General features: G+C 40.2%; 3 protein-coding genes across 8 annotated transcripts; 1 reads left to right on the top strand and 2 right to left on the bottom strand.

Annotated features, from left to right (window-relative positions):
• The first annotated feature begins 2,483 nt into the window (after positions 1 to 2,483).
• LOC124053567 (CD9 antigen-like) lies at positions 2,484 to 13,808 on the top strand. 2 transcript variants are annotated; one of them, XM_046378837.1, is made up of 8 exons: positions 2,484 to 2,630; positions 9,169 to 9,271; positions 10,719 to 10,816; positions 11,450 to 11,524; positions 11,634 to 11,735; positions 12,284 to 12,373; positions 12,492 to 12,575; positions 13,062 to 13,808. In XM_046378837.1, exons 1-8 carry the CDS (start codon positions 2,562 to 2,564, stop codon positions 13,125 to 13,127), a joined length of 687 nt encoding a protein of 228 aa, XP_046234793.1. In that variant the 5' UTR covers positions 2,484 to 2,561; the 3' UTR covers positions 13,128 to 13,808. The 2 variants fall into 2 exon arrangements, with proteins under 2 accessions (XP_046234793.1, XP_046234794.1); XM_046378838.1 differs by lacking the exon at positions 2,484 to 2,630 and adding an exon at positions 4,617 to 4,888.
• A 699-nt stretch (positions 13,809 to 14,507) lies between these two features.
• Positions 14,508 to 23,014, bottom strand: tmem243b (transmembrane protein 243, mitochondrial b). 5 transcript variants are annotated; one of them, XM_046378844.1, is made up of 5 exons: positions 22,819 to 23,014; positions 19,452 to 19,732; positions 19,171 to 19,221; positions 17,951 to 18,055; positions 14,508 to 17,543 (listed from the first exon to the last, which is right to left on the bottom strand). In XM_046378844.1, the coding sequence occupies exons 2-5, from the start codon at positions 19,527 to 19,529 to the stop codon at positions 17,424 to 17,426; spliced, it is 354 nt and encodes a 117-aa protein (XP_046234800.1). In that variant the 5' UTR covers positions 19,530 to 19,732; positions 22,819 to 23,014; the 3' UTR covers positions 14,508 to 17,423. The 5 variants fall into 5 exon arrangements, with proteins under 5 accessions (XP_046234800.1, XP_046234796.1, XP_046234798.1 ...); XM_046378840.1 differs by lacking the exon at positions 22,819 to 23,014 and adding an exon at positions 22,412 to 22,798; XM_046378842.1 differs by lacking the exon at positions 22,819 to 23,014 and adding an exon at positions 22,637 to 22,798.
• A 1,062-nt stretch (positions 23,015 to 24,076) lies between these two features.
• On the bottom strand, positions 24,077 to 25,606 carry meig1 (meiosis/spermiogenesis associated 1). The gene is made up of 3 exons (XM_046378845.1): positions 25,473 to 25,606; positions 24,887 to 25,043; positions 24,077 to 24,325 (listed from the first exon to the last, which is right to left on the bottom strand). The coding sequence occupies exons 2-3, from the start codon at positions 25,031 to 25,033 to the stop codon at positions 24,197 to 24,199; spliced, it is 276 nt and encodes a 91-aa protein (XP_046234801.1). The 5' UTR covers positions 25,034 to 25,043; positions 25,473 to 25,606; the 3' UTR covers positions 24,077 to 24,196.
• Between the last annotated feature and the right edge of the window lie 92 nt (positions 25,607 to 25,698).

Genomic DNA, 25,698 nt, shown 5'->3' with positions numbered 1-25,698 from the left:
TCCGGAGTGTACCACTAGAGGGCGCCATCTTACAGATTAGGGTGTTTACAAACCCACACACCACCAAGAAGTAAATTAACTTCAGAGGGTCACTCATCCATAAGACGAACACTGAATGATTAAACGAATAAATCACTGTGTTACTATGAGACATTGCGAGTTGATGCAAACCCGGAAAAATGTTGGAAATGTGATGTGGTGTCCTTCATCCTCCTTCTCTGCCTCATCTTCCTCTCTGTGACCCTTCACACACACACACACACAGAGGCGGTAGCTGCAGCTTTGAAGGGGAGCTTTGTAAATGGGTGCAGAGATGAACGCCGAGTTGTTTCGGGCACCAAAACACACACACACACACACACACACACACACACACACACACACACACACACACACATACACACACTATGAGGGAGATGAAGGCAGTGTTGTTTAACGGAGGAACACACTCAGTCTTTCATGCGGCTCAGTAAGAAGACTGAGACGCTACAAGCACACAAACTCAACGCCAACTTATCTGAGTTTGTGGGTTGTTGTTAATCTATTTTAAAAAACCTGCTAAATTCAGCCTTATACACACATAAGGAAAGCCATCCTGTTCTAAAACAGCTTTTTGTACAGAGTCAGTCAAATGCAAAGCTTTAAACAGGACTGTCTGAGGATGAAAAAGGGAAGGAATAACGAAAAGTAAAAAGAGAGAAGAGATCACAATCTTAACGTTCACTACAGACATTTACTTCTGTATCATAAATCTACTATCTGAGCTCAAATATTCTTTGTGTTCTATTCCTCAGCGGAAACAGTTGTTCAGCTGTAAATAAATAAAATGTTATTGAAAAAAAAATCCAATATTAATCATTTTATAGCCACATGTTGCAGGTATCTAAATGTGTGTTTGAAGGCATCACCATCACAGTGTAGAAATACTTCTGCTTCAAGTCCTGCACTGAGAATATTATTCAAGTAAAATAAAATAAAAACTATGTGCATCAAAATATACTTCAAGCACCACAAGTAAAAGTAGTCATTGGCACGTTTCACGTTAATGTATATATTATATTACTGTATTGTATTTCATGATACATTAATTCATCCCTTACCTGCAGCTGTAAAGGTGGACCTAATTCATACACTGATAACTTTTAAACTCATCAAATAAACTGTGTGGGGTAAAAATAACTTATTTTATAAAGTATAGCATGGCATACTAAACTAAAGTACAATCACCTTTAAATTACATGAAAGCACAATACTTGAGTAAATAATTAAACAGAGTGAATTAAGTACTCTGGAAAACTCCTTAGCTGGTTTATAGTGCAGTATAGGCAGTACAGGAAGTATAATTTTAGTACTGATTTAAAATCAGTCAGCGTCATCTGCCTCAGACTAACGAAAGCACAGAGACTTTAGGATGTTTTTACTGTAGTTAAAGCTGTCTGTGTTTAGAGTGACTTCACTCCCATGGCTGTTGTTCTGATCAGCTGCGTCGCACTGTACTGCTTCATCATCATCCTCATCATCGTCAGTGTGTGTGTTTGTGTGCAGCTCCAAACAAAAGTCGTGGGCTGACCGGTCACATTGTCGCCTTTGTTCTGCAGAAGAAGGAAAACAGTCAGATTTCCACCAGACACACACACACACACACACACACACAGAGAGAGAGAGAGAGAGAGAGAGAGAGAGAGAGAGAGAAAAGAGAAAATAAAGCTACACACACACACACACACACACACACACACACACACAGGGTGTGGTAATGATGTTCCAAGTCTAAAAAATGTGACCATGTCTATATTGTCAAATTTATGCATTTGGTGCTTTTTGCCTTAATCGACTTGTCATCAGGCCGGAGAAGCCTCTGAAAGCTGATCCAATATTCAGCCTAATGTAGTCACTGTTCTCCCCTTCTCGGAATTATTTTTCCGCTTTTATTGTTCATTCATATCCATTTCTCCTTGTGCATGATTTGTCGATTTGGTCTGAACATCCATTCTTAAACTAAACCTTTATCGTTTTCATTAACTCCAGCACACCGTTTTGCTTAGCCTACATCTCTTTTATCAGCATGATTAGTGTTTTTATCTAATAATAATATTTGGTGTGTTGGTTCCATTCATATTAAAATAAACTTTTCTTTTAATCAGATTTAATTAAATTTTTACATTTCATTCGGTGAATTTAGCTACTTTCTTTCTTTCCTTCATCTGCTTCTCTTTTGTGTCACAATTTGGACATTTTTCCTCATCAAAGGACGTGTTCTTATAGCTGCAAGAAGAACAAAAGAAGCGAGGAGGAGCAAGAAAGAAAGAAAGACAGAAATCCCTCTATCTCTGTCTCTTCTTGTGGGTGTTCGGCAGTTGATCGTCTCTGTTTCCTCCCAGCAGATCAGGCGCGCGGAGACACAGAGGAGCATCTGTTGAGCGCGCGCTCTGACAGCCAGAGACTGACGGAGCTGCTCGAGCCGAGCCGAGCCGAGCCGAGCGCCACACGAGCACGTAAAAAGTCTGCAACGGCGAAGAGATAAGCAGATATTTCGGAGCTTTAACTAAAACGCAGCAGGGATGACGGCTCTAAGCAGCTGGGAGCTGTGCGTCAAGTACGCCCTCTTCATCTTTAACTTCGTCTTCTGGGTGAGTCACAAAATTCAAAATAATAAATGATAAATAACGTTATTGTAATAAAAGGCGGGAAGGTTGCTGTCACTTTTTTAAAAACCATTTGTTATTGTGTGCATGTTCTTACAAAAGCCCAAAATGTGAATCATTATGATAATGACCATTTATGTGATTTTTAAATACTGGGTTTTCAAGCACGTTTGTTGAGACTTTTTATGCGCATGTGCAGTAAGTCTGGCGGCGTTTAAGTTGAACTTCGTTTACAGTCTAGACTTATTTATTTATTTATTTATTTATTTATTTTTAGAATTGATCTAAAATCTCTAAATCGGACTGAACCGTTTTTTGACACGAAAACAGGCACAACATTTTCACAGTAATCTACAATAGAGAGAGTTAAAATGCCCAATGACAAGGAAAAGAAATGGAATTTTACTTGGCGAGAGGTTTATGGGCTGTTGTGTCATCACTTCTAAAGAAAAACGTAACCAACTAATCTCTGAGTTTAGATAACAGCCTAATCACCCTGTAACGAGGAATATCCTGTGTCCAGAGTGAAAACGTGCTTTTGTTTGTTTAGTTCAGGGCTGAGTAAAAGATCCGTTCATGGGCAGTACTGCTTACACCTGCTTGGGCTTTTGTGAACGTTCTGTCGGGGCTCAACGGTAGTTTCGACAAAAAATGCTGATAAATTCCAGCAGATGGCGTGATGGAGTCAAACCTGTCATGACAGGGTAGGTAAGTTGTGTAATCAGTGTTTCTTCACTCTGCCCTTCTTTTTCTGGTGTTTTGCTGCTTTTTCTTATCCCCTCCTCTCCCCCGTCCTTCTCTTTCGTCTCCAGCTCATCTTCCTCCTCTCGTTTTTCCTCCTCCTGTGTCTTCTTCCCTGTCCAACAACATCCTGTCCACTTTTCTCCTCCAGTTCCTGATTTTTCAAGAATTTTTGACAGAAAGCTCGAGTCTTGAGATGCACAGACAATCTCGACAAACAAATTAGTTCAGAGTGAGAGAGAGACGAGGGAGACGAGGGAGGCTTTAGCAGCCTGGAAACAAAGCTGGTGTTGTTGGTTTCATTGGGTGTGTTGGGAGAGGAGGGCAGCTCGAGTTACCTCACCAAACAACAATGAGCCCCCCCCCCCCCACACACACACACACACACACACACAGTCTCAGGAGGTGTGTGTGTGTGCACCTGTGAGGCCTTCATTTCCCTTCATGCACCTTATTTGCTTTGAATGATTCAGAAGCAAGTAGTCCATGCGTCGTTATTCCTTCGCTAATCCGTGTTTTCTCTGCCTTTGTCCCTGTCAGTATGTCAGTATCTCTTTCTCACAGACTTCCCAGACGCTTAGTCATCAATTTAGATAACCGATTTGTTAATGGCATCTGTCAGGAAAAAATTTGAGTTATTCACTGTTTTCTGACTCTAAACCTGTGATTATTTGTTGCTTAACTCTGTTTTTGAGTGATTGGAGGCCCCCAGTGTGACGTGTAAAACCTCAGCAGCTGCCAAAGTGCCGCAGTTTAAAAATTAATTTCTGTTATGAGCAGCCAGAGGAAATAAAACAAGGATTACCAGGAATCAGAAAAATACTTAACATCAGGTCAATAATCATCTAATCCCGCCTTAGATTTAGAAGAGAGATGAAATCTAACATTTTCTTTCAATTAAAAAAAAAACACGCGCAGGACTTTTAGAAGGACCAGTGATGTCAACCAGTACAATTTCAGAGTTCTGTAGTTTGCCATAATAAAAATCTACATTGTAATGTTTTCTGCACTGGGAAAGCAGTTTATCTCCTGAGAAATGTCTTCATGTGTTTAATTCACATATCTAGAAAGCAGAACTCCAATCACAAACTGCTGAGCTGATGCATATATTCAGTTAATTTCCTCATTTTAATCTCCAGGATCAGAGTGATGCGTGCTTGTTAATTGTTTCCACCTGGTCTGATTTCCACCTCATGGTCTGAAATCCACACCTCCACTGCCTTCCTCCTCCCCCACGCCCCACCCCTGACTTGCTAAGAATACCCAGGTGAGCCGTCCAGGGGTGTGGTTCACAGAAAAATCCTTCAGCTATACCTCCCCTCTTACCGCTCTGTCCTCGTTTTCTTTTTCCCACGCTGATAAAGGAGAAGAAGGTTTGACCCTTGAAACAGAAAACACTCACTTTTGGATTTTTCTTCTTTACAAATCAACTGAATCTTGGAGCCATGGGGGGACTGCAGTGCATCAAATACCTGGTGTTTGTGTTCAACTTTCTCTTCTGGGTATGTAGTGTCACTTACACAGTGTTAGCTGTGGTTGATACTTGACACTCTGGGTCAGACAGAGCTGGCAGGGTTTTTTTGTGAATGTTAAAGAAGGTTGTTTTAAAATCTTTCAGGTTTAGTTTGTTTTGTGTTGCTTGATAGAGGCGACAGACTGGAAGCTGCTTTTTGTTTTTTGGGAAAGGTTTTAGGCTCAGTTTGAGGTGGTGACAAAATGGCCCCTGATTTGAGGTTCCCTCAAAATGTGTCCTTTGAGTGAAAACTAGAAATTGGACAAGTAAATTCACCTGTTGTCTGTTGGGCTGTGTCTCATCACACTGTGCAACACATTTTCCTACAAATTATTTGAAGGTGTAATGAGCTGTGCAGTAGTCAAAATATTTCAGAAACTTGGCAGTATATTGGCTGTTATAACTGGGCCACCTCATCTTCTTTTATGATCAGTTTTGACTTTACGAACCGATAAAACATTGTGTCGTTGATCAGCTGACTAGTAACGTCCAGTCACGTTTAAATGTGACCATGCAGCCGATGTAACTCAGCCCTCCTCACTCTTACTATAACTTTGCTGGTGTTGATTTAACAAGTAATTTAACATAAATGAATGTAGGAGGGGATTTGCTCTGACAGCCTCACCAACGCTTGGATTATCCAAGCTCATCTGACAAAGCAGCAGGGCCTTTTGAGCTAAATCTAAAAACTTCATATTTCGAAAAGCAAGTTTCACGTGTGTGAAATGAAAGTTCCTGATCTCAGAGGCCCAACGTGGCTTGTTGCATGTCTCAAAATCACACCTAAATATCCTGTCACACAGGAATAACTGGAGCTACCATCTTGAGCCTCACATTCTTGGCAGTTCTCATCTGTAGTCTTAGCTTAAAAAATAAACATGAATTTGTTTGTGTGTTTTCTGCGAAAGTTATTTAGTTGTATTTCACAAAGAGATTCACGTCCAGATATCCAGGCTGCCTGCTGTGTTATTACTGTGATTACCCGTTTACAGCATAAACCACACACTGACTGTCAGTCCGAGCTTAATGACTGTTTTGACCGTTCCAGTCTGCAGTTTGTGTAACGCCGACACAGACGGCTTTGGGTGGACAAGGTAAAGATGAGAGTGGTACAAATGAAGGAGGGTGGGAAGCCCCCCAGCTCTAAACACATAAGCAGCAAATTAGATTTTACAGGTTTATTTGATCCAAAATGACTGTGAGCTGCTGCTGAAAGGGCTGACAGCAGACTGAGACTCTTTACTGTAAATGAATTGCGGCTCCCGTCTTGACAGGTTCTACATTTTCCACACTGTCTCCCGTCTTGGAGGACATTTCCCCTAAGACATGCTATGACAGGTTTAGCTTATATTGGAACATCATATAGTTTTACTGTCTTGTGCTTTAAGGCTGCGTTTTCAGTGAAGTCTTTTCACAAAAACGGAAACGGCGAGAACGGTGTTTGTGGCCTGTAAAATCCGCCAAGCCTCCCGGCCATAATTAATTTCTTTTGTTGGCAGTTGGCTTTGCGCTGCTGATGTTGCTGCAGAGTGCCTTTTGTGGTTAATAAAAGCTAATGTCAACCTCAAAGGAAAAGGCAGTTTTCTTCCAGGACACTTAAGACGTCTCGTTTCACAAACACACCAACTCCCCTGAGAGCTTTTACTGTACATCAACACCAAACATCCATTTGTTGCTCAGGACACACATGCTTCCTGTTTGTCCCCAACTGTTCTTATCTTCAATTAAAAGAGCACGTACTGAAATCAAACTGTCCACTCCAAAGTTTCCCTGGTTGTTCTGTCAGAAAGGTCTTCATGCTAAGCTACGTTAAAGCATCTATTTCTGTAGTACAGGCAGAAATAAAATTGAGTTTTGGGAAGTGAACTTGTTTCCGTAACTGTGACTTTGTAATTAAAGTTCTCTCGGCAGGAGGAAAAACTGGCTGTTTTTCAGGGACATGTTTTCTTTTTTGCTTTCCATGTTGGGGAGAAAACCTCACCTACAGCAAAGAAAAACAAAATGAAATGCAATGTATTTTATCTTGTTCTCACGTCACCTCATACAATGTCAGTTTGAGTAAGTTCAGCGTTCACAGTTTCGGCTTGAGGCTACATTTGAATGCTTTGACGGGTGATGAGGTGCGACCTTGTGGCACTGAACGCTGGCAAATCGGACTTAAGTTATGGTTTGCGTCGTAAGTTGTTGCACTGATACATCATTTGGTGTGCTGGTGAATATAATCTTTCTTTGTAGTAGTTTACCGGCCAATAGAAATCCCCTGTCGAACCCCTTTGTCCATGACTCTTACAGAGTTCTCAATAGGCAGAGGCAGTACTTTATATCGGGTATTATAATGGGTATTTTATCACACACTATAGCTTAGTAGTGTTTTAGTAGAGTAGTAGAGTTTTTTCTTCCTGTATTCCCATTTTACATTTTTCTTTAAGATTGTGATTGGCTGTTTCTTGCTTTAATGCACCTTCATGGTCTCCCACATACTGATTTGATTACCTCAGCATCTGCCTTCAGAGTACCTACCTGGAAGAAAGCGATAGAGACAAGGGTAAATCTGTTGGTTCACCGCGGTTGTGCTCATGGTGGGATGCACAAATAAATTCTCCAGTCCCTTCTAAAACGTATTCATCCTTTCATATTGAAGCCGATGTACGGCAAGATTTCAGTCCTGCAGGCGGGTTTGTGAGGATGTTTGATGTATTGCTCTTATCTCATGCTGCACAACAACACTGACATCAGCGGGACATCATGGAAGTTATTTGGGTGGCAACAAAGAGCTGATGTTCACTCGTGTTGTGTGGTTGCTGAGGTGATGTTGAGTCACTCTAGTGAGTTATTACTGTGGCGAACAACACGGGAGACGCGCACACAAGATGACTATCCCCTGTATGACTTCATCAAGTGCAAATGACTTGATGAAGTTTGTCAAATCGTTTATTTTATTTTACAGCCCAGTATCACAAATACCTGTTCAGGCATACGATAGGCGCTATCCTCAGACCAGGCGCGTCAAACTCGGTTTCATCTTGGATAATTTCGGCATTTTATAAGACTGGTTGTACTTGTAAGACTATTTAAATGTATCTCCTGGTTATGTCGCCTTGTGATGTTGACTAGCTCTGAGATCAGAAATTCTGGCGAAATAATGTCAAGCAGATATTTAAGTGTACAACTATTCAGGGCACACTGCTTCAAAATGTACCTTCTGAAAAACACTTCTTCAGTGACAATAAAACTGACCATTGCTGCTGTATCATTCCTTTGCGGAACACAATCTGTTTTGTTGCCTCTCTTGGTGGATAAGGTTAGCATACTTGGCTTTGTGTTTGGTGTCAAATTGTGGCTGTAAATTGTATTTCTTTTGGCACAACCTTGTTCCAAAGAAGACATACAGGTTTGTCTGCATTAAACATAACCATGTGTTTGTTTTCTCATCCGTCATTAAATTCCTTCCCTCTTGCGTTAACTTGTCTTTACTTGGACATTTTGCTCGGCCTCACTTATTGAGACACTTTCTACGGCACACAGACATCTAGCTATTATTTTAATAATTTGTGTCAGATATTCCAAATAATATTTTTTTTAAAATCATGATGCGTTCAAGGACATGTAAAGTGCTGGATTTGACCTGTAGACCTTGAGTTTCAGACATGCGCTTTAGGCCCTCAGTTCAGATAAGGAAAACCCCCATCCGTCTCACAGAGGGCAGACACGGAATAGCTGCCATGTGTATAGAACAGATAAAGAAAATAATTCTAATATATTTTTGATTGTCTTGATGTCAAAAACAAAGTATATGTGTTGGGTGCCCCTGAGCAATATAGGGGCCTAAAATGAAACGTCAGCCTTCCATCAAAGATTGATTAAACTGTTGAGAAGGATGTCATTTTCTTTTGAAAAGTAGAGGAGCTGCTTGTTGATCAGGTTCTTCTGGGTGGGTTGGGTCTTCAGCAGAGCGTGTTGGGGAGTGTTAGGCAGCACATCTGGCTTCATTATTCAGCCGTTAGGTCTGCTCCTCTCCGGTAAAGTCCATCTTCATAAATTCTGTACCTTCACTTACCTGTTTTTAAACCACACAGGCTGTGTGGCTCTAAGCATTACAGCGTATGTCGGTCAGTTCATCAGACCGAAATATTAATAAACGTTGTAAACGTTGTATAAATTTAGCACACAGTTTTCACCCACTGTTGATTCTCTTTGGAGCTTCATATGACTTTAAAGGCGTAAGGAGGTCGACCCTGACAAACTCTGTTTTTATTTCTTGTCATTTAGCTGGCAGGTACTGGAGTGCTGGCTGTGGGCCTTTGGCTGCGTTTTGACTCCAGGACAGCAGGACTGTTTGAAGGAGAGGAGTCGCCTACAGTCTTCTTCACTGGTAAGGACTTTCACACTGCTTTTGCAGCAGTGTGAGGCTGATTAATTAATTCAGCTGTAGTTCTATCTAGTTTTATCTCCTGTTGTATTTGGAAAAATCTTGATTCTTGATGTCAGGAACTTCTTGTAATGAGGTCACAGTGTTTTCAAGTGTGTAGTGCAGCTTTAAGATGAGCAGGAAGTTCCCCTGATGGGCCATTTAAGTTTTGTGTAATTCTAAGGTCCTAAAGGGCATGTCATGTCATTACCACTGATGTTTCCTGAGGGAGTTCATACTGTGTGAGAAATCTGCTCTTTAACTGGTGTGCTTCCATTAGGAATGAGGTTGTATTCACAAATTTTACCACTAGACAGCCTTCCTAAATGAAGATAAAAGTTTTTATCAATCTGCAAGCAACTTTAACTGAGGAACCGATAGAACCCCTAATGGCAGGGACACACATACAAGACCTTGGACGTCACAACTGACCAAGCACCCCTAACCCCGCCCTGGAAAAAATAATGCTATATGATTGAGGAGAAAAGGTTTCAAGAAAAATGGATCAACACAGATGAAGTGATCTGCGGATCACTGTGTGATCTGTGGGTGTTGCTTCATTATCAGTGAGAGCAGAGCAACAGCGGGGGCGACTTGGTTGGAGAAACAGGCTGCAGGCCTTGCAGAGGGCAGCTGAGGCCAAAGCTGGTCCCCAGCGAGGCGGCTCCTCCGGCCTGGCAGAGCCCCCCTCCACACATAGCGCTCATTCTTCACTGGGTGACAGGGACGCCTTTGTTTTTCCCACTTTTGTGTTCTCTGAAGAACTCGCAGAAAGACAAACTCGTTCCCTCCCTTCCCTCCTTTTTTATTTATTTATTTATTTTATTTTATTTTTTCGAATTTCGCTTCCATCAAAATGATATGTGGAGTGGGCGGTCGGGTGACAGAGGACTGTTTTGAAATGATGAACATCTTAATAACAGCTTGGGAGGAAGAAGGCGCAGAGGAGGAAAATTTGTGTTGTTTGGAGATTCACAAAGCAGCGTTGAGATGTTTTGAGTATGAATCATAACCATATTCAGGGGGAATTCAAAAATACACAACATGTGGACTCTTGTGTGCATCTGCCTGGACTGTCATGCTTTACAGGAGTAGCGTGACATCAGTACCCTGAACTGAACTGGCTTTGATGCTGCACGCAAACACGTACATTAAGCAACAAGATCATATCAATTTATAATTTATTTGACTACAGCACATACGGCAGCAATGAGCGTGGCTCAGAATGAAAGCTCCGCCGCCGCTGGCAACAACAAAGGCCACATTTGCTGCACTTCTTGTCACCAAATTAACAGTGACATTGGACATTGTGGGAAAACCTGCGATTTTACAACCAGAAAATACAGTGCAGCCTACGTCCTGTTTAAAGTGGCGGTATCATGCTGATGTTGTGCGTTTCGTGGTTCTGTAGGTGTGTACATCCTGATCGCTGCGGGGGCTCTGATGATGATCGTGGGCTTCCTCGGATGCTGCGGCGCCATTAAAGAGTCGCCGTGCATGCTGGGATTGGTGAGTGGTTCCTTTCTTTTCAGCACTAGATGAGATTAATGCCGGTCTGTCTTGTTGCTAAGTGTCTTTCAGTTGTCGTCTGATCTCTTGTCTTCCTGTCACGGTTGCCGTTGAAGTTTTAACTGTGTGTGACACATCATTTTGCCATTGAAGCATGGCTACATTATATATTTTTTTTCTCACGGGTAATTTTCTTTTATCAAAGATGCAACTAACAATTATTGCCCCTGTCGAGCTGCATGTGTAGGAAGGGTGTAATTTAGAGACTTTATGTGGTTGTTTCTACCAACAGTCTGCTTGCTAACTCGTTGAGATTTGGGAGGTGCCCTTGTCAGTGTAGGACTGAAGAGACGTTCACATGCGGCTTTGCAGGAGCAGGATTACATCTTCAGTCATAAGTACTTATAGATTATTTTGGTGTAACAAAGGAAAATCTAAAAGTCAACATGACAAAGAAAAACAATGACAATATGAAAATGTATGTGATTTAACCACAGCGCTTTCTCTGCTGTTGTTTTGACACTGTTGCATAAGGTCAAATATGTTATTCAGACCCTGTTTTACACTCTGCGTGCGACTCCCATGTCGTTTAGAAACATGCAGAGAAAACCTGACTCTCGTTTTCTTGTTTAGTTCTTCCTCTTCCTGCTCCTCATCTTCGCTGTGGAAGTGGCTGCCGGGATCTGGGGCCTCTCCAATAAAGACAAGGTACACAACACCACACAAGACAACACACACACACCTGATTTGGTTTCCAATCAGCAGTCCATCAACAGGTTAAATGGAGTCTGTATTTGTTTTGTCTTTGTGTCTCCAGGTGGTGGAGGATGTTACAGAGTTCTATAAGCAGACCTACAACAACTACAAAGACACCAGACAGGAAGCACTGAAGGAGACCCTGCGTCTCATCCACTTTGGAGTGAGAGCACACACACATCTGAACTTGTTTCTTAGCTATTCAGGCTCCTTTTGTTGCTACAACTAACGTTTTTCTAAAATCCCGAATCATATCTGAAAATGGAGCTACAAACAGTGTAGATGCTAGAAGCTGCTGGCCAGGCGCATCAGTATTACCAGTGTGCATTCAAGTGCACTGAACATCGTTGGACAGATGATGATTTTTAGCCATGCTAGTGACTAGTATGGCTAAATGGAAAAGATTTTTCCATAAGTTGAATTAATTCTGAAGCTATGCTGTTCTATCATATTTTGCATTTTGGCACATCTTATTTGTCCCGTCATCACTATTGCTCTTTGATATTTGGTTCACTTGCAGCAAAAAAACAAAAACAAACATGAGGCAACACAACTTTATGTGCATTTGTTGGGTATTTTTTTTAGTGAGAAGCTGTAAGATCACACCTGATAACTCTATCAAATAGAGAGCTGATTAACTCTAACATTTTAACTGACATCTGGAGGATCTAATGTCATGTTGTTATTGTTGTTGTTGTTTCTTTGTCACAGCTGAACTGCTGCGGCCCCACAGGGACTGTGATCGATGCTGCCAGAGATATCTGCCCCAAGAAGGAGGGACTGGAGGCCCTCATCACCACGGTAACATCCTTCTGCTCAGGATCTTTTATTTTTTTTATTATTTTGTTCTTCTGATTGTTACCCGTTTTGTGTTCTGTGTTGTGTGAAATCGTTTTTTCCCTTTTTGCTGCTCCGCCAGAGCTGTCCGGCTGCCATCGACGAGATGTTCAACAACAAGCTGCACATCATCGGCGGGGTCGGCATCGGTATCGGTGTCATCATGGTGAGTCTGTGCACGACATCTGCGCAAATCCCAATAAGTTGTTTCCTTATTACCTACTCTTAAGTACAATAATTAAATGAACAAATAATAATAATAATAAAAAATTAGAACTCAATCGACGCATTTGTGATTGTTGGTTTAAAAACTAATCTCACTAACCCTCACCTAATATACACCTGATGGGGTTTAGGTAAGAAGAGGCTCATTTCTAGCACATTGTCAGCACTGACTTTATTGGAGGCACAACATTTAGCAAGTCCAAAATTAATTGTACTAAACAGCAACGGGGAAAAACAGATTACAGGAACAAACGTACATGACCAGATATCACACTTTTGGGCTCAGTGCTGTGGCGGCACCCCATGTGTATGAAACAGGTTTTTAGTTTCCGTCACCATCATGGCATTTTAAATGTGCTATCTGCAGCTGTTTATTTTTCATTGCATTTCGGTTTACCCAAATATTTCTGTGTCTTCTCCTCCACAGATCTTTGGGATGATCTTCAGCATGATGCTCTGCTGTGCCATTAAGAGGTCCAGGGACTTTGTCTGAACAGCCACAAAAAAACCACACACACACAAAACTCCCTCTTTAACTTACCTCTGCTTTAGAGTTTGTATCAGTTTAATAACCTTAATCGCCATCCTTCATACTCCACCCATACTGGATGGCCAAGTCGACCTGTGAGAGTATGGAACCTGTGCTATGACCTAAATTTTTGTCTCTTTGCCACTCTGGGTACAAATAAAATCTCCCCTCAGATTGTGCAAAGCAAATCGAACAAAGGGGTGTTTTTTGTTTTTTATTCAGTCTGGTATCTAATTTAATGGATTCAACTTTTCAACACAACACACAGAACAGGTTGATCACTGGCAGGAAGAAAGAGACATTAACGACTCTGCTGCCCTCTAGAGGACGTTGAGTCCTATTAACAGCTGTTGATTTTGTCAGCTCTGCACTGTTGGATAATATTGACTTCAGTTTATGTAACATTGTGTGTTAAGTTTGCCTGTGGTCATTTGTAATCTAACGGGTCTATTTGCAGCTAACTGAATTTTACTGTGAGGACTCATTTTGTTTTAAATTTTGCTCATTCCTGAAGTTAAACATTTGATGCTTTTGAATTTTTTTTATATGTAAAAGCAGAACTGTGGCGTTTTATGCAAATATTATGAAGAATGCAGTTCAAATAAATCTTTAAAAAGGCCAAATAAATGAACTAATGAACACCTGGATGGTTTTCAGACTTTTCAGTAAATGTACACTAAATGTCTTCACTCAGGACTGATTATTTTAACTGAATTACTGCTGTTGCCTTGTAGCATAAATTGAAGATGGGTGAATATTGATTGTAGATAGTTTAAAAAAAAAAGTGAATTTTATTTGTATGGTCCAAAATTGTGAGGACCTTAGAGGACCTTTTCCAATATTTCGATGCTCAGTCATTCACAATGGGAGGACACTTCGACAAGCCATCATCTATGACTCATCACTACTTCCTTCCCATCGTGGATGCATCCAACCAATGAGCAGAGCGAAGTCTCATGTGATGAACAGGAAAACAGAACAAGTTCATCAACTCATTTACTGATTCAGCCCAGAGCAAAGAAACACCCTGAAAGTTTCGCATGAGGTTCAAACACATGATTTTGTTAAAGACTCCTACACTTACGATGTAAAATCATAAGTGAGATGGTAACATTTTCATAACTATGAGAGAGAAAATGTTTATGAACAACCTTGAGATGCAAATTTTGTCGTCGCATTTGAATGACAGTTTTTACGAAAACAGAATGAGAAAACGGCAGCTGCTAGTTTTAAGATTAAAATTACACTTCAAATCAAACTACGGCCTTTGATTCTTCTTAACATCTGCTGCTCTAAACTTACATCACCAGTGAAAATTAAAACAAACAAAACCCAAAGAGGTAGTCAGGGTACACAATTATTTATTCCATAAAATAAATGAAATAAATACCAAAGAAAACACATGGCTTTGACAATCCTAAAGTCGTGGCGAGGTTGACTCCTCTGGTGGAAGGCGGGGCTTGTTTCCCCTTTCAGTTTATTCAGCACTGAGCTGTCACTGTGTTGTCAGTTACATGTCACTCAGTTTACAAAAAGTGATACTGCAGACCACCTGTAAACAAATCTACAGCTGCAAGACAAGGACACAAATGCTATGCGAGATTTTAAGCTACTCAAGACGTCTGCAGTTAATCTGAAGCTGCTTCGACGCCCAGAAAACATGTCTGGTGACGTCACACGGAGCCACTGACCAGCCTGATGTTTTTGTTTTACCGACAGACAAACTAACCCATTGTTGGTTTTCGGTCTTTTCATTTGCTGACAGTGAGAAAAATACATAATAATGGCAGCCTCTTCCTTTAAGACTTACATCTAACAGGTTAGATTTTCACTTCCTGCGTCCAATCCTGACATCAGGGATGCAGTCGAACAGTCAAAAATAAAATCACGTTCTTTTCCTAAACACTTTTGCTTGACCTCAATGGAAAATGTCAAGAAACCAAGGAAACAAGTGAAGGAGAATTAATAAAGGTAACGCATGGTCCAGTGTGTCCTGATGCACTGACACACCTTTCTTTAGCATTTTTTAGAAGTCAAACTCCTCTCATCATGGCTGCCATTTTCATACTTCCAGATTATTTCACTCAGAAACCTTCTAAAGTAAATAAAGACTATTCGACTGCACCCCTCAGCTTGACTTTGGCAGAGGATGTAACGACTGAGTGAATCTCTTTGTTGCAGCTGAAACAGTGAGCCGATAAGTCAACTGACAGAAGATTAATCGACCCGTCGTTTAAGTCACATGATTATTTGTTATTCCTAGTGGAACACTGGAATGTCTTTGGGTTTTGAAAAGCTTTAAGAAACGGTGATGAGCATGTTTTGGGACTATTTTCTAACATTTCTCAACCAAACAAGAAAACAATAGTCATTTAAAGCATAAAAAGAACTTTGGTGCATGAGTGCATTTGGAAACAGCCCATCTTTTCTTTCTGTTCTGCGTACAGAAGACATCGGTTTGTAAACCACAGTGTTTCTCTAACCTGCAACATGCAAACCACACCAGTTTTAACAAAGTAAATGCGGTGAGCTCAACAGACCTAAAATACCAATTTTTTTTTCATGACGTTAATTTTGGATCTTGAAGTAAAAACAAACAGAGGTATCAAACTTACAGCTACTTCGTGCTACAGACCGAAAAAACTCAGATTTGCAAATGGCAGAATTATTAGTGCAAAATTCAGATGGCAGACACATCAATGTGATATAGAAACATGTGCAGATCCACATAAAGATCTGTTGTGCTGTGCAGCTTCACTGTAAAGCCACATAAAATGCTCCCATTCGTTTTCCACTGGAGCAACAGCTGGCCTGAGTATGTGTGTGTGTATTTGTGTGTGCATGTATGGCTTAGACTAAAGTTTAAGTCAACCAATACTTAGTGCAAGAATTGGCAGCGAGTCAGTGTAATTTAGAATTTAAACGAGACTCCATAAAAAAAAAAAATCCTCTTAGAAAGACTTTGAAATTCATTAAATCCAACCAGGAAAATGAGTTAAGCTGAGGGAGCAGAAAAACAGCAACGAATACATAGAAAACTGTTGCATATATTTGCCACCAAACCCTGAAGCTGCTTGTGCTATGCTGCGTGAGCTAGTTTGTACTACAGTCTACAGTACTGAAGGGAAGGGGAGGGTCCACCCCCACCCTCCCCACCACCTCCTGTGTCACTCAGTGTGTTTACATGCTCGTAATCCTGGTTAAAGGAAAAATGCACCCCGTTAAAATCTGGACAGTTAAAAACCTCAGCATGTGAGTGTTGCTGTGAGTCGACGTGTCCATCAGCTATAAATTCAGTTTGAAAGCAGAAAAAAAATAAAGTGTTTTCAGAAATCTAAAAAGATGGTCAGTTGTGAAGTGAGTGAATCGGATCCAAAGAGCCATCATCCTGGCTCTGAGAATACAAAGTGTTTTATGGGAGGACTGCACAGCCACACAGAGAATAAAGTCTAATGGTGCATTCAGGTGGTCTTTGCCATAAAGTTGAACAACTCCCATCGGTCGCTCTTCATTGGTCCGTTTCCTGTCGTGATATTTCCTGCTGCAGGCAGCAGATCTGATGATTGGAATTTGGATGAACGAAAACTTGGTCTTTGAAAAACAAACTTTAAAACGAGACACAGCTCGTGTCATGATTAAACTGTTTATACAACAGAACAACATGCACCTGTGATGACCGAAAGCAATATTTTGTCTTCTTTCCTCTGACAGTTGTTTAGAGATATAAGTATAGATAATCTACAACTTGAGGGCAAAGATAAATGTGTAAAAAAAACCAAAACAAAACATTTGACATAACACAGATGAGATGGGATCTATGGTGACATGAACGAAAGGCAGATTTTTCCTTTAACTGCTGTATCATGAACAAACCTGTTGTATTCTGTCATAAGTGCTCGTTGTTTTGAAGAGTGAGAGACTGACGATGTTTATGTGCATGTAAACACACCTGTTTCAATTCAAAGTTCATCCTCCAGCTGTGCATCTCCAGGCAGATTTATGGCCTCTAACAGTACATCGTGACTTCTACACTGTGACATCATGTGTGCAGCACCAACAGTCTTCATCCCATTGGAATCATCACGTTTTGGAGAGTCTTCAGTTTGCTGCAGCTCAGTGAGTTTTCTTTTCTTTTCTTTTTTTGTTGCAGGTTGGTCCAGCTGGTTCTCCATGTAGTCCTTCCACACGTGTGTTTCCATCTGTCAAAGCCATGTCTTCCCTTGTTTATCTTCTTCTTCCTCCTCTTCCTTGTCCCTGCCTTTACCTGACGTTGTGGAAGTAGAGGTTGGCACATAGACACAGCAGCACGATGGATACCAGCATGTAGTAGATCAGATTTCTGAATTTAGGCTCCAGATCGCCCTGCCGATACCAGAATATCTGAGGAGAAACATGAACAACACAAACCAATTTCACCACAAAACTTTCTATTCCACTGTTTGTCAGAGGTAAAAAGAGTCATCAGATGGTGAGGCCAGCTCACAATAAGCCTCCACTAACAAAATAAATGGAGGGAAAATCTAATTTTTCATCATCGGTTAATCTAGTCATTATTTCTACAATTAAATTATTATTAATTTAGTCTAAAAATGTTTGGAAACGATTATTTTGTAATTTTATTTTGTATTTTTGAAAAGCTGAAAATTGTATGAAAAAAAAGACAGAAACAACAATCAGCAGCTCTAATGCACAATGCAAATACCGAGCTGCATCCATCATTCTAAATCATGATACAAGTTACGGTTTAAGATTTCTGATGACAATAATAAATGTATCAGTATTGTTACCAGCACTATAATGGATCCACAGGCCAGCAGGATACACACGGCAAAGAAGACATTAAGCGGTCGTGGAGGCAACGAGGGGAACACGAATGAACTAATAACGGTCACCTGGAAGATAAAACAGGACAAGCATTAACACTAAATACGTTCAATTTTTGGAATATAACATTCACATTCGTGCTCTCTCATATTTGTACAATAGCCCTGAAGGCAAAGCAAACACTGGCTCTGGAGACAGCCTTTCCAGTTTTTCATAATGTTAGAGGCCCCCGGAGGGGAGGGTGAGGTGAGGGACCAGGACTATGCGATTGACAGACAGATAAACCGATTGCAAGCAACTGTGAACTTTGGAGGTTTTACAAAAATGTTAGGAATATCCACACAACTTTTATTTGAAAGTGATTCTGGTGCCTGTTTTGAAACATGTAAAACTACAATAACATCTGTATAACACGGTGCCAGTCTGAGAGGACGAGCAGACGGTGCTGGAAGAGAGAGTGTGTGGTGATTTCATGCAGAAAGCCAGGAAATGGACAGAGAGTGAGTGTAGTAACACTCAGCTTTTTGGAGAAGTAAAAACAGCTGAGTCATTGCTTTAGATGAAACTCCCTTTGGTTAGAGGTCCAGATTGTTTGTAGACTATACAAGTGATTTTTAATAAGAAAAAGACCAGACATGAGACTTGATACTGACTAATCAATGTGTTGAAACAATACGTGAGTTGAATAAGACAATAAAATAATAGAAGATTAATTATTTATGGACTTCAAATCTCCTTGCTGTGAAACTCGTTGTATTTGTTAGTGCTCTTGGGTGATCGTATGCTGAGAATACATACCTGCTCATAAAAGGAAAGTTTAAAATATTTATGATTTAAAGAATTCAGACAATAACTGCAGTCTTCAACAGATAAAACCGAAGAAAATGGAAGAAACTGTTGTCACAATTTTGTGACATAATGACACAAGACACAGCTCTGAAATCTACAATTTTGCTCCTGATTTGACGAAACGACTCAGGAAGCAGCTGCAGTTCCCTTAACATTTGCTTTAGTCTACAGATGCTGTAAAACTGCCATTACAAGTCATAATCAGGAAAAAAATTTCAATCATTTCATCCGAGAGTTACACTTCATAAACATCGTGATTACTGACCTCCAGCCAGAAAGGAGAGCATCCACACAACAACAGTATGTACCAACAACGCAGCAGGTTTGTACTTACTAAAACAACCAGTGATGTAAATCCCCCCACTGCCAGGTTGATGATTCGATCCTGCCGGAAAGAAAGTGTAACATATCAGCTTATACAAATCAAAAATCTTGTTTTTACTCTAAAGCAACTTTGTGACTTTGTTTTGAAATATGCTATATAAATAAAGTTATAATTAATCACATTCTGCTGTGAGATCTGTACTGACTTAAAGCACAAACTACATCATGACTGGTATCACAAGTTCCATATCAGTTGAGTCCTACAACAAATCACTTTCTGCAGGCTCCTACCCGTGCCGAGGTCTCCCCGAACAGGGGTCTGTTGTCCAGGCCGCTGGTGCCGTACGTCCTGGTGGTGAAATCATCCATGGCTGGTTCAGCAGTCACACACTCAGCGCCGACCACTCGCCTCTCAGCAGAGCCGCCTCCTGGAAACACCGGGCCAGTGCTGCATGCTAGCCAGCTTCCAGCCGCCTTCCTCTGCTCAGTGTCAGGGAAGCCGTCAGTGTCAACAGACAGATGGGGACATTATGGTGGGCGACTCTGTTGGCCAGGTAGGTTAGTAACTTCACCTGCGAGACAAAACAGGCACAAGTTGCAATAAAGGAAATGGTAAACATTTCCTTTGTTGGGTGAAGCCCACAGCAACAACAAAAAAACTCCACAACATCGTCAGAGTTTCCCGCAGCATCCTGTCTCGATTGTAAAATCACAAATAAACATCCTGCGTTTTATTATTTCTCTTTTCTTTTTTTACTGGAGCTGTCCAATCAGAACATTGCATGTTGTTGAAAAGCAATGTTTCCAGGGCAAAAAGATAAAAGGTATCAGCTAAAGTTTTCATCTAACAAAAAAAATAATCACCAACAATTCTGGTAATCGATAAATTGTTTTGGCTGTTTGGTTGCTTTTCTCTGTTTTACATCTTTTTGTTTTGGACTGTTGGCTGGACAAAACAAGACATGCACCCTGGGAAACTGTGAGAGCATTGTTCACTGTGTTAGGACAGATTAATGGATTAATGATAAAAATCAATAATAGATTAACTAGTAAGAGTAGCTGTCGTAATTGTTATTATTTTGAGTGGACCCCTGGAAGACGTCAATTTATGAAAACTAATGTGAGTTCTGTTTCTACTACAAGACAGTTTTATCTCTTAGATTAATAACAAACAAACAATGCAAAGAAACACTCACACAGTTAATTCAATTCAATTTTATTTATATAGCACCTTTTACAATCAAAATTGTCTCTAGGTGCTTTACAGAAACCCAGAGCCTGAACCCCCAAGCAAACACACAGTGGCAAAGAAAAACTCCCTTTACTTACTTACTTACTTACTTAGTTACTGTGCTTTACAAAGAAACGTTTTACCTCACAGACAGGCAGTGGTTTTCTTGCTGTGGAAATCAAAACAGCAGAACAACAGAAGACAGAGGTTCATATTGTAAATCATTCTGCTTCACTTCCTCTATTTTCAGGTGTGATAACGACCTTATGTCAGTTCTGTCTTTCAAAAAAAGAATGGCAGTGACGACAGCCGTTTGAAAGAGGAAGCAGATCCTCCAAACAAAACTCTGAACTAATCACCCACAGAGTTCAAATCAATAATCTGTCAGTCAAACCTACAAAGTCAGACCAAATCTTCACGATTCATGAAATTTAAATGAATAAAAGAAATAAGAAACTCTGTGTTGTGAATGTAGTAACCATACTTAAAACGTTCTCACCACAAGCTCCTGAACAGCTATGAAATCGATGCTCTGGTGAGATCATTTCCTCAACCGCAGTTCCTAATGTCTCGAATTAACTTTCACGCGCTGCTTATTTTACAATAGCAAATGTTGTATTAAAAAAGAGAGAACTGTCCTTTACTACCTTAGCTTGAATTAATATTTAATTCAGATGATTTTAGAATAATATTAACTGTTAACAAACATAACTTTTACCCGGGGCTCAAATTCAATAAACTCACTTTCTGCAGCACTTCACGTTGTATATGCCAGCTGACATTTTGTGCTTATTTATTTAAAAAGTAAGAATTGAAGAGGCAATTATAACTCTCATAAATCTATGAAATGACACAGCCAGATTGCAGCCAGCACTATTAAGCTCAGCTCAATGTTACAAACCGACACACATACCACTTCAGTTTGCACAGCTGGGGGCATCAGCTCAGGGTCTAACGCTATAAACAAAACAGAGACAACCAAATGTCTCTTTTCAGAGTACCAATACCTCCACGAAGGTTTAAATATTACAGTTTAACACAACATCTTCACACAAGGCTAAACAAGCATTTTCACAGCTGTGGTCACTGCTTCCTTTCTGGGTCAGGAGGCAGCAGGAAAGGAAATCAAACCTTCACAGAGCTTTCTCAGCAGAAAACACACAGTGGAAAACAAGAGCTTTATTATAAAATGGCATAAGACTGGCCTAAAGCTACATTCCTGCAGAGCCTTGTGATTCACTAGGCTTCTTAAAAAGGGATCCCACGACTTAAGTGAGCTAAGAGGAAAGATATTTGGTTCATGTTTGATCCGAGAGTACAACCCACAGTGTAATGACACCTCGATAACACCTTGAGACTAAATCAAAATGTAGTGGGTAAAGAGAAATTTTAATACATGCAGCTCAAGAAATAATACTGCAACTGCAACTAACGATTATGTTCATCATGGGGAAACGCGATGGTTTAATCAAATGATCATTTGGTCCTGAAAATGTCAAAATCCAAAGATAATCAGCTTATTATTATTGACTAACAAAACAAACAAATGTTTGACCAACAGTCCAAATGGTCCTCAATTTAGACTAATTTTCAATATACAACACAATACAAAAATGAAAGGTTTATGCTGAAAATGGATCAAAATTTACAGAAGGGCGTCTCTGGCTTGACATTTACAGAGATTGTATTTCACAGGGGTCATACGAGCTGGTATAAGGAGGATTTCCCCCACCTGCGTGCAGTCACACTCGGTGCCAAGCACTGGCAATAAATCAGAGGCAAGAAAAAGACCCCTCTACATGTAAAGGGCAAATATCGATGTGTAAACAAGTAAATAAGATATCGTTACTACTCCAGGCAAAACATAACGCAAATCATAATGTTCTGAGATAAAAACCACCTGAGTATCAACTACGAACATGACAATATGCCAACTGGGACAACATTGCTGTGACAGCTGACAAGACGTGACAGTTCACACCACAACCACACCAATTATATCGATTAGTCAATAGCTTACCTGGCTAGCAAATCGCTAAGCAAATGCCTTTAACTTTACTCAAAGAGCTTGTTAGCCGTCTAAGTTATTGACAGAGCTACGCTACCAAACCAACCATATGCTACGGGAAAAATTAAGCCGAAAACGCACGCCGTATATTGTTATCAGTACTTCCTATATATAAAAGGTATAAAATGACGACTGTAAACAATAACACCGAAACTACCTGTACTACTGTTAGCTAACCTGAGCTTTACCGTTACAAGGCCAACTCTAAAGCAGGTTGTCTTGCTAACGAGAGCTAAGCTAACCATCCGGACAGCTCCTGAACTCTGAGAGAAAAATCAATCCATTTACAAGACCGAGTAAACAAACTGATAGCAAATGTTTCTATGACCTCAAAACGCCCAGTTTACTGACACACTTGCCTTACAGCCTCTGTGTGGACTCCACTGGAAGCATAACTTCAGAAAAAGCCGAGCAGCAGGGTCGAGTATGAATTAAAGGCAATAAGCCCGGTCGCTTCAGTTCAAGCTGTTAAAGGCGAGTTCAATTACTGTTGAGCCGACCACGGTTCGCGATGACAAGCAGGTTCGTTGAAGCGCACGCAGAACTTCATTCAAAAATCAAGTAATTTAAAAGTCAGAAACATTAAAAGCGCCAAACATTTCTGACAATTTTAAACCAGGCGATAAAGGCAGTGCTTTTCTAAATTTGCAAAAATACATTAAATCGTCAATATTTTGGACCAAGTTTGGCCCAAGGACCGCTGTCTGTATATTTTACAAGTGGGTAACACATCGTTTATTAAGTGTTTTATCAACTAAATAATGAAAAGTGTAACGACAGAGGCTAGATTAGAGAAAACAGGTCTAGCTATGATTAGAACATAAGGTAAAGTATTGAAACATTGCATTACTCACCTACCCTACTGGTGCAGCAAGGTATATTCACATCGGCCTATAAAATTATCTGTGTAGCACCCTGGGGTTCAACTTTGTCTCTAATTACAAGTTAATTCATCATAAATATCTTATTCACCAGGCAGCTAAGTAAAGCGATATGTTCTTGATCTGGGGGAAAAACCTCAGATCTGAGAGCCAGTGGAGTAATCTCACCCCTCATGTTACGGTCACATGAGGAGAGTGTGACTGGTGTGATTAATCTTACTAAAAGAAATCTTCACATTTTAAACAGGCCATGAATGTTACAGTGAGTGAGCATGAAATATCTCCTCATCAAACCCTGTAGCTCAATAACATTAAAGCTTGGTTCATGCAGTGATGTAATGTAAGTAATGTGAGGGATTATTTAACTCAGGATATACACCTCATTAAAACTCGGTCAGTGACGCTAGAACACTAAAAATAACTTAACCCAGGACTAAAATGACTAATTTTAACTAGTCCAATACAATAAAATATAACTGATCAAGAATCTCTTTTTACAAGAAGTTAACCATACAGAGAAAACTCAGCCATGAAACTCAGAGTAAGACCTCTGTCTGTTTGCATCTTTTCATGGGCCAAGACAATGAAAAGAAAAAACATAAATGACCATATAGCAGATTAAAACAAAAATCTATAGTCAAATTGTTTCAGTGTGGTTCCATAAGTCCAACATTTACCTTTTGTTCTCACAGATGTTTATTCATTTCATGCACAAATATTACTGTGGCAGACTGCCTTTTTTCTTTTAAAATCATTTATTGAAAACAGAGAGGCCATATTCTTCTACGAATGGGGTGTTTCTGTGCCCATGGTGTGTGCTGTATCATAATGATTAATGGATGGAGTCTAGAACACCTTAATATGCATAAACTTTGACTTTGTGGACATCACGGTCCTGACATTCCCTTTTCCTGCTGTAGTAATAAAAAGTGTCATCTCGACGCTGGAGCTTCTTCACGAAGCCTGTCTCTGGCCATTTGTCAATCTGAGACAGAAACAGAAAAAGAGACAGAGATAATATTTGTAACTGACCTCTTACAGCCATATAATACAGTAAGACTTAAGATTATGATGGCATACCAATGCAGTATTCTACATACTGATACACAGAGGTGTAAAGTAACAAGATATGAAGTTAGAGAATAAGGATGTGACAATGTGGGAGCTTATAAAGACTTTATGCTAGTGGGTCATACCCTACTACACCAAAACGATGTTTTGGGGGAATTTCCAAAAAACAGACGTATGTGTGGCTACCACATACCCATTCTAACATAAAGCATGACCATCCCTGAGAGCCACAAACAGATCATAAGGGCGTCACTCTTCCTAAACTCCTCCAGTATATAATCATTTTTATTACACCATCTTCTCCCAAACTTTCAGCCTTGTTGGTAAGTCATATTGTACCCCAAAATGACAGAGTAGATACCCAGAAGTTAAAAAATATCCACAGTATTAATTCTTTTTGTGCCTCCCCTTTTTTCCTAGCTTCACACCTTGTTCACTGACACAACTAGTTGCATATCCAGCTCAGAATATCTACCAAGGCCCCTTGCTTGACTTGTATGTACTCCTGTTCATCTCTGTAGCCTGCCTGCTGGAATCTAAATAGGTTTTCCACTTCTGCCGTCCATCCTTTGGCTCTGTTCATTGACTTCGGCTTGGAGTTGTTTTCAGAAATACAGGACATGGTGGTGATGCTGAAAGGTGTCAAAGAAATGTTAAATTCCCAGCCAACAGACTGACAAGATACGGCAAGAAATTCTGACAAATTTGGCATACACGTGATTCAACAAGCAGCACTTTGAAAAGAAATTAACAGTGTTAATAAGATGAACGTATTTTGGAAGACAAAGACTGTAAATTTCACAGGCTTGTCAGTCATAAAAGTCACACAGCTTGATGATAAATTCTTAAAGATTTAAACATATGTACTGTGTTAGCAAATGTCAGAACAGGTAACGATACGACAAAAAATACGACATTTTTTAATGGAGTTTGGTGCGTGGCGACCTACAGACGAAAAGTAATCTCTGTTTTTTTAAATAACTGAGAACAGCTCACATGATCATTTATTCACATTTTTCACATAATTACAACATTTACAACAGTGGCAACAGTTTACTTACACTGATTTTGAAAAAGAAATAGCAGCTTTAAGGCGACAGTTAGCAAGCGACGATAGATTAGCTGTATCTTTGGTTGCCTGGTTACCGTGAGCTGTCTTCTTCTGTGTTGGAGGAGAGAAGTCAAAAGCTTGCAGAAGATGGCGCCAGAGTACATGGAAGAAAGTTGGCAGTAGGACAGTAAAGGCATTGACCACTCCTGGAAAGTATTGTGGATATTATTAATCTG

Source organism: Scatophagus argus, chromosome 22 (assembly GCF_020382885.2).
Source record: "Scatophagus argus isolate fScaArg1 chromosome 22, fScaArg1.pri, whole genome shotgun sequence".
NCBI classification, from domain to species: Eukaryota; Metazoa; Chordata; class Actinopteri; family Scatophagidae; genus Scatophagus; species Scatophagus argus.
The sequence above is the reverse complement of the archived record's forward strand: the minus strand, read 5'-3'. Positions and strand labels throughout refer to the sequence as shown.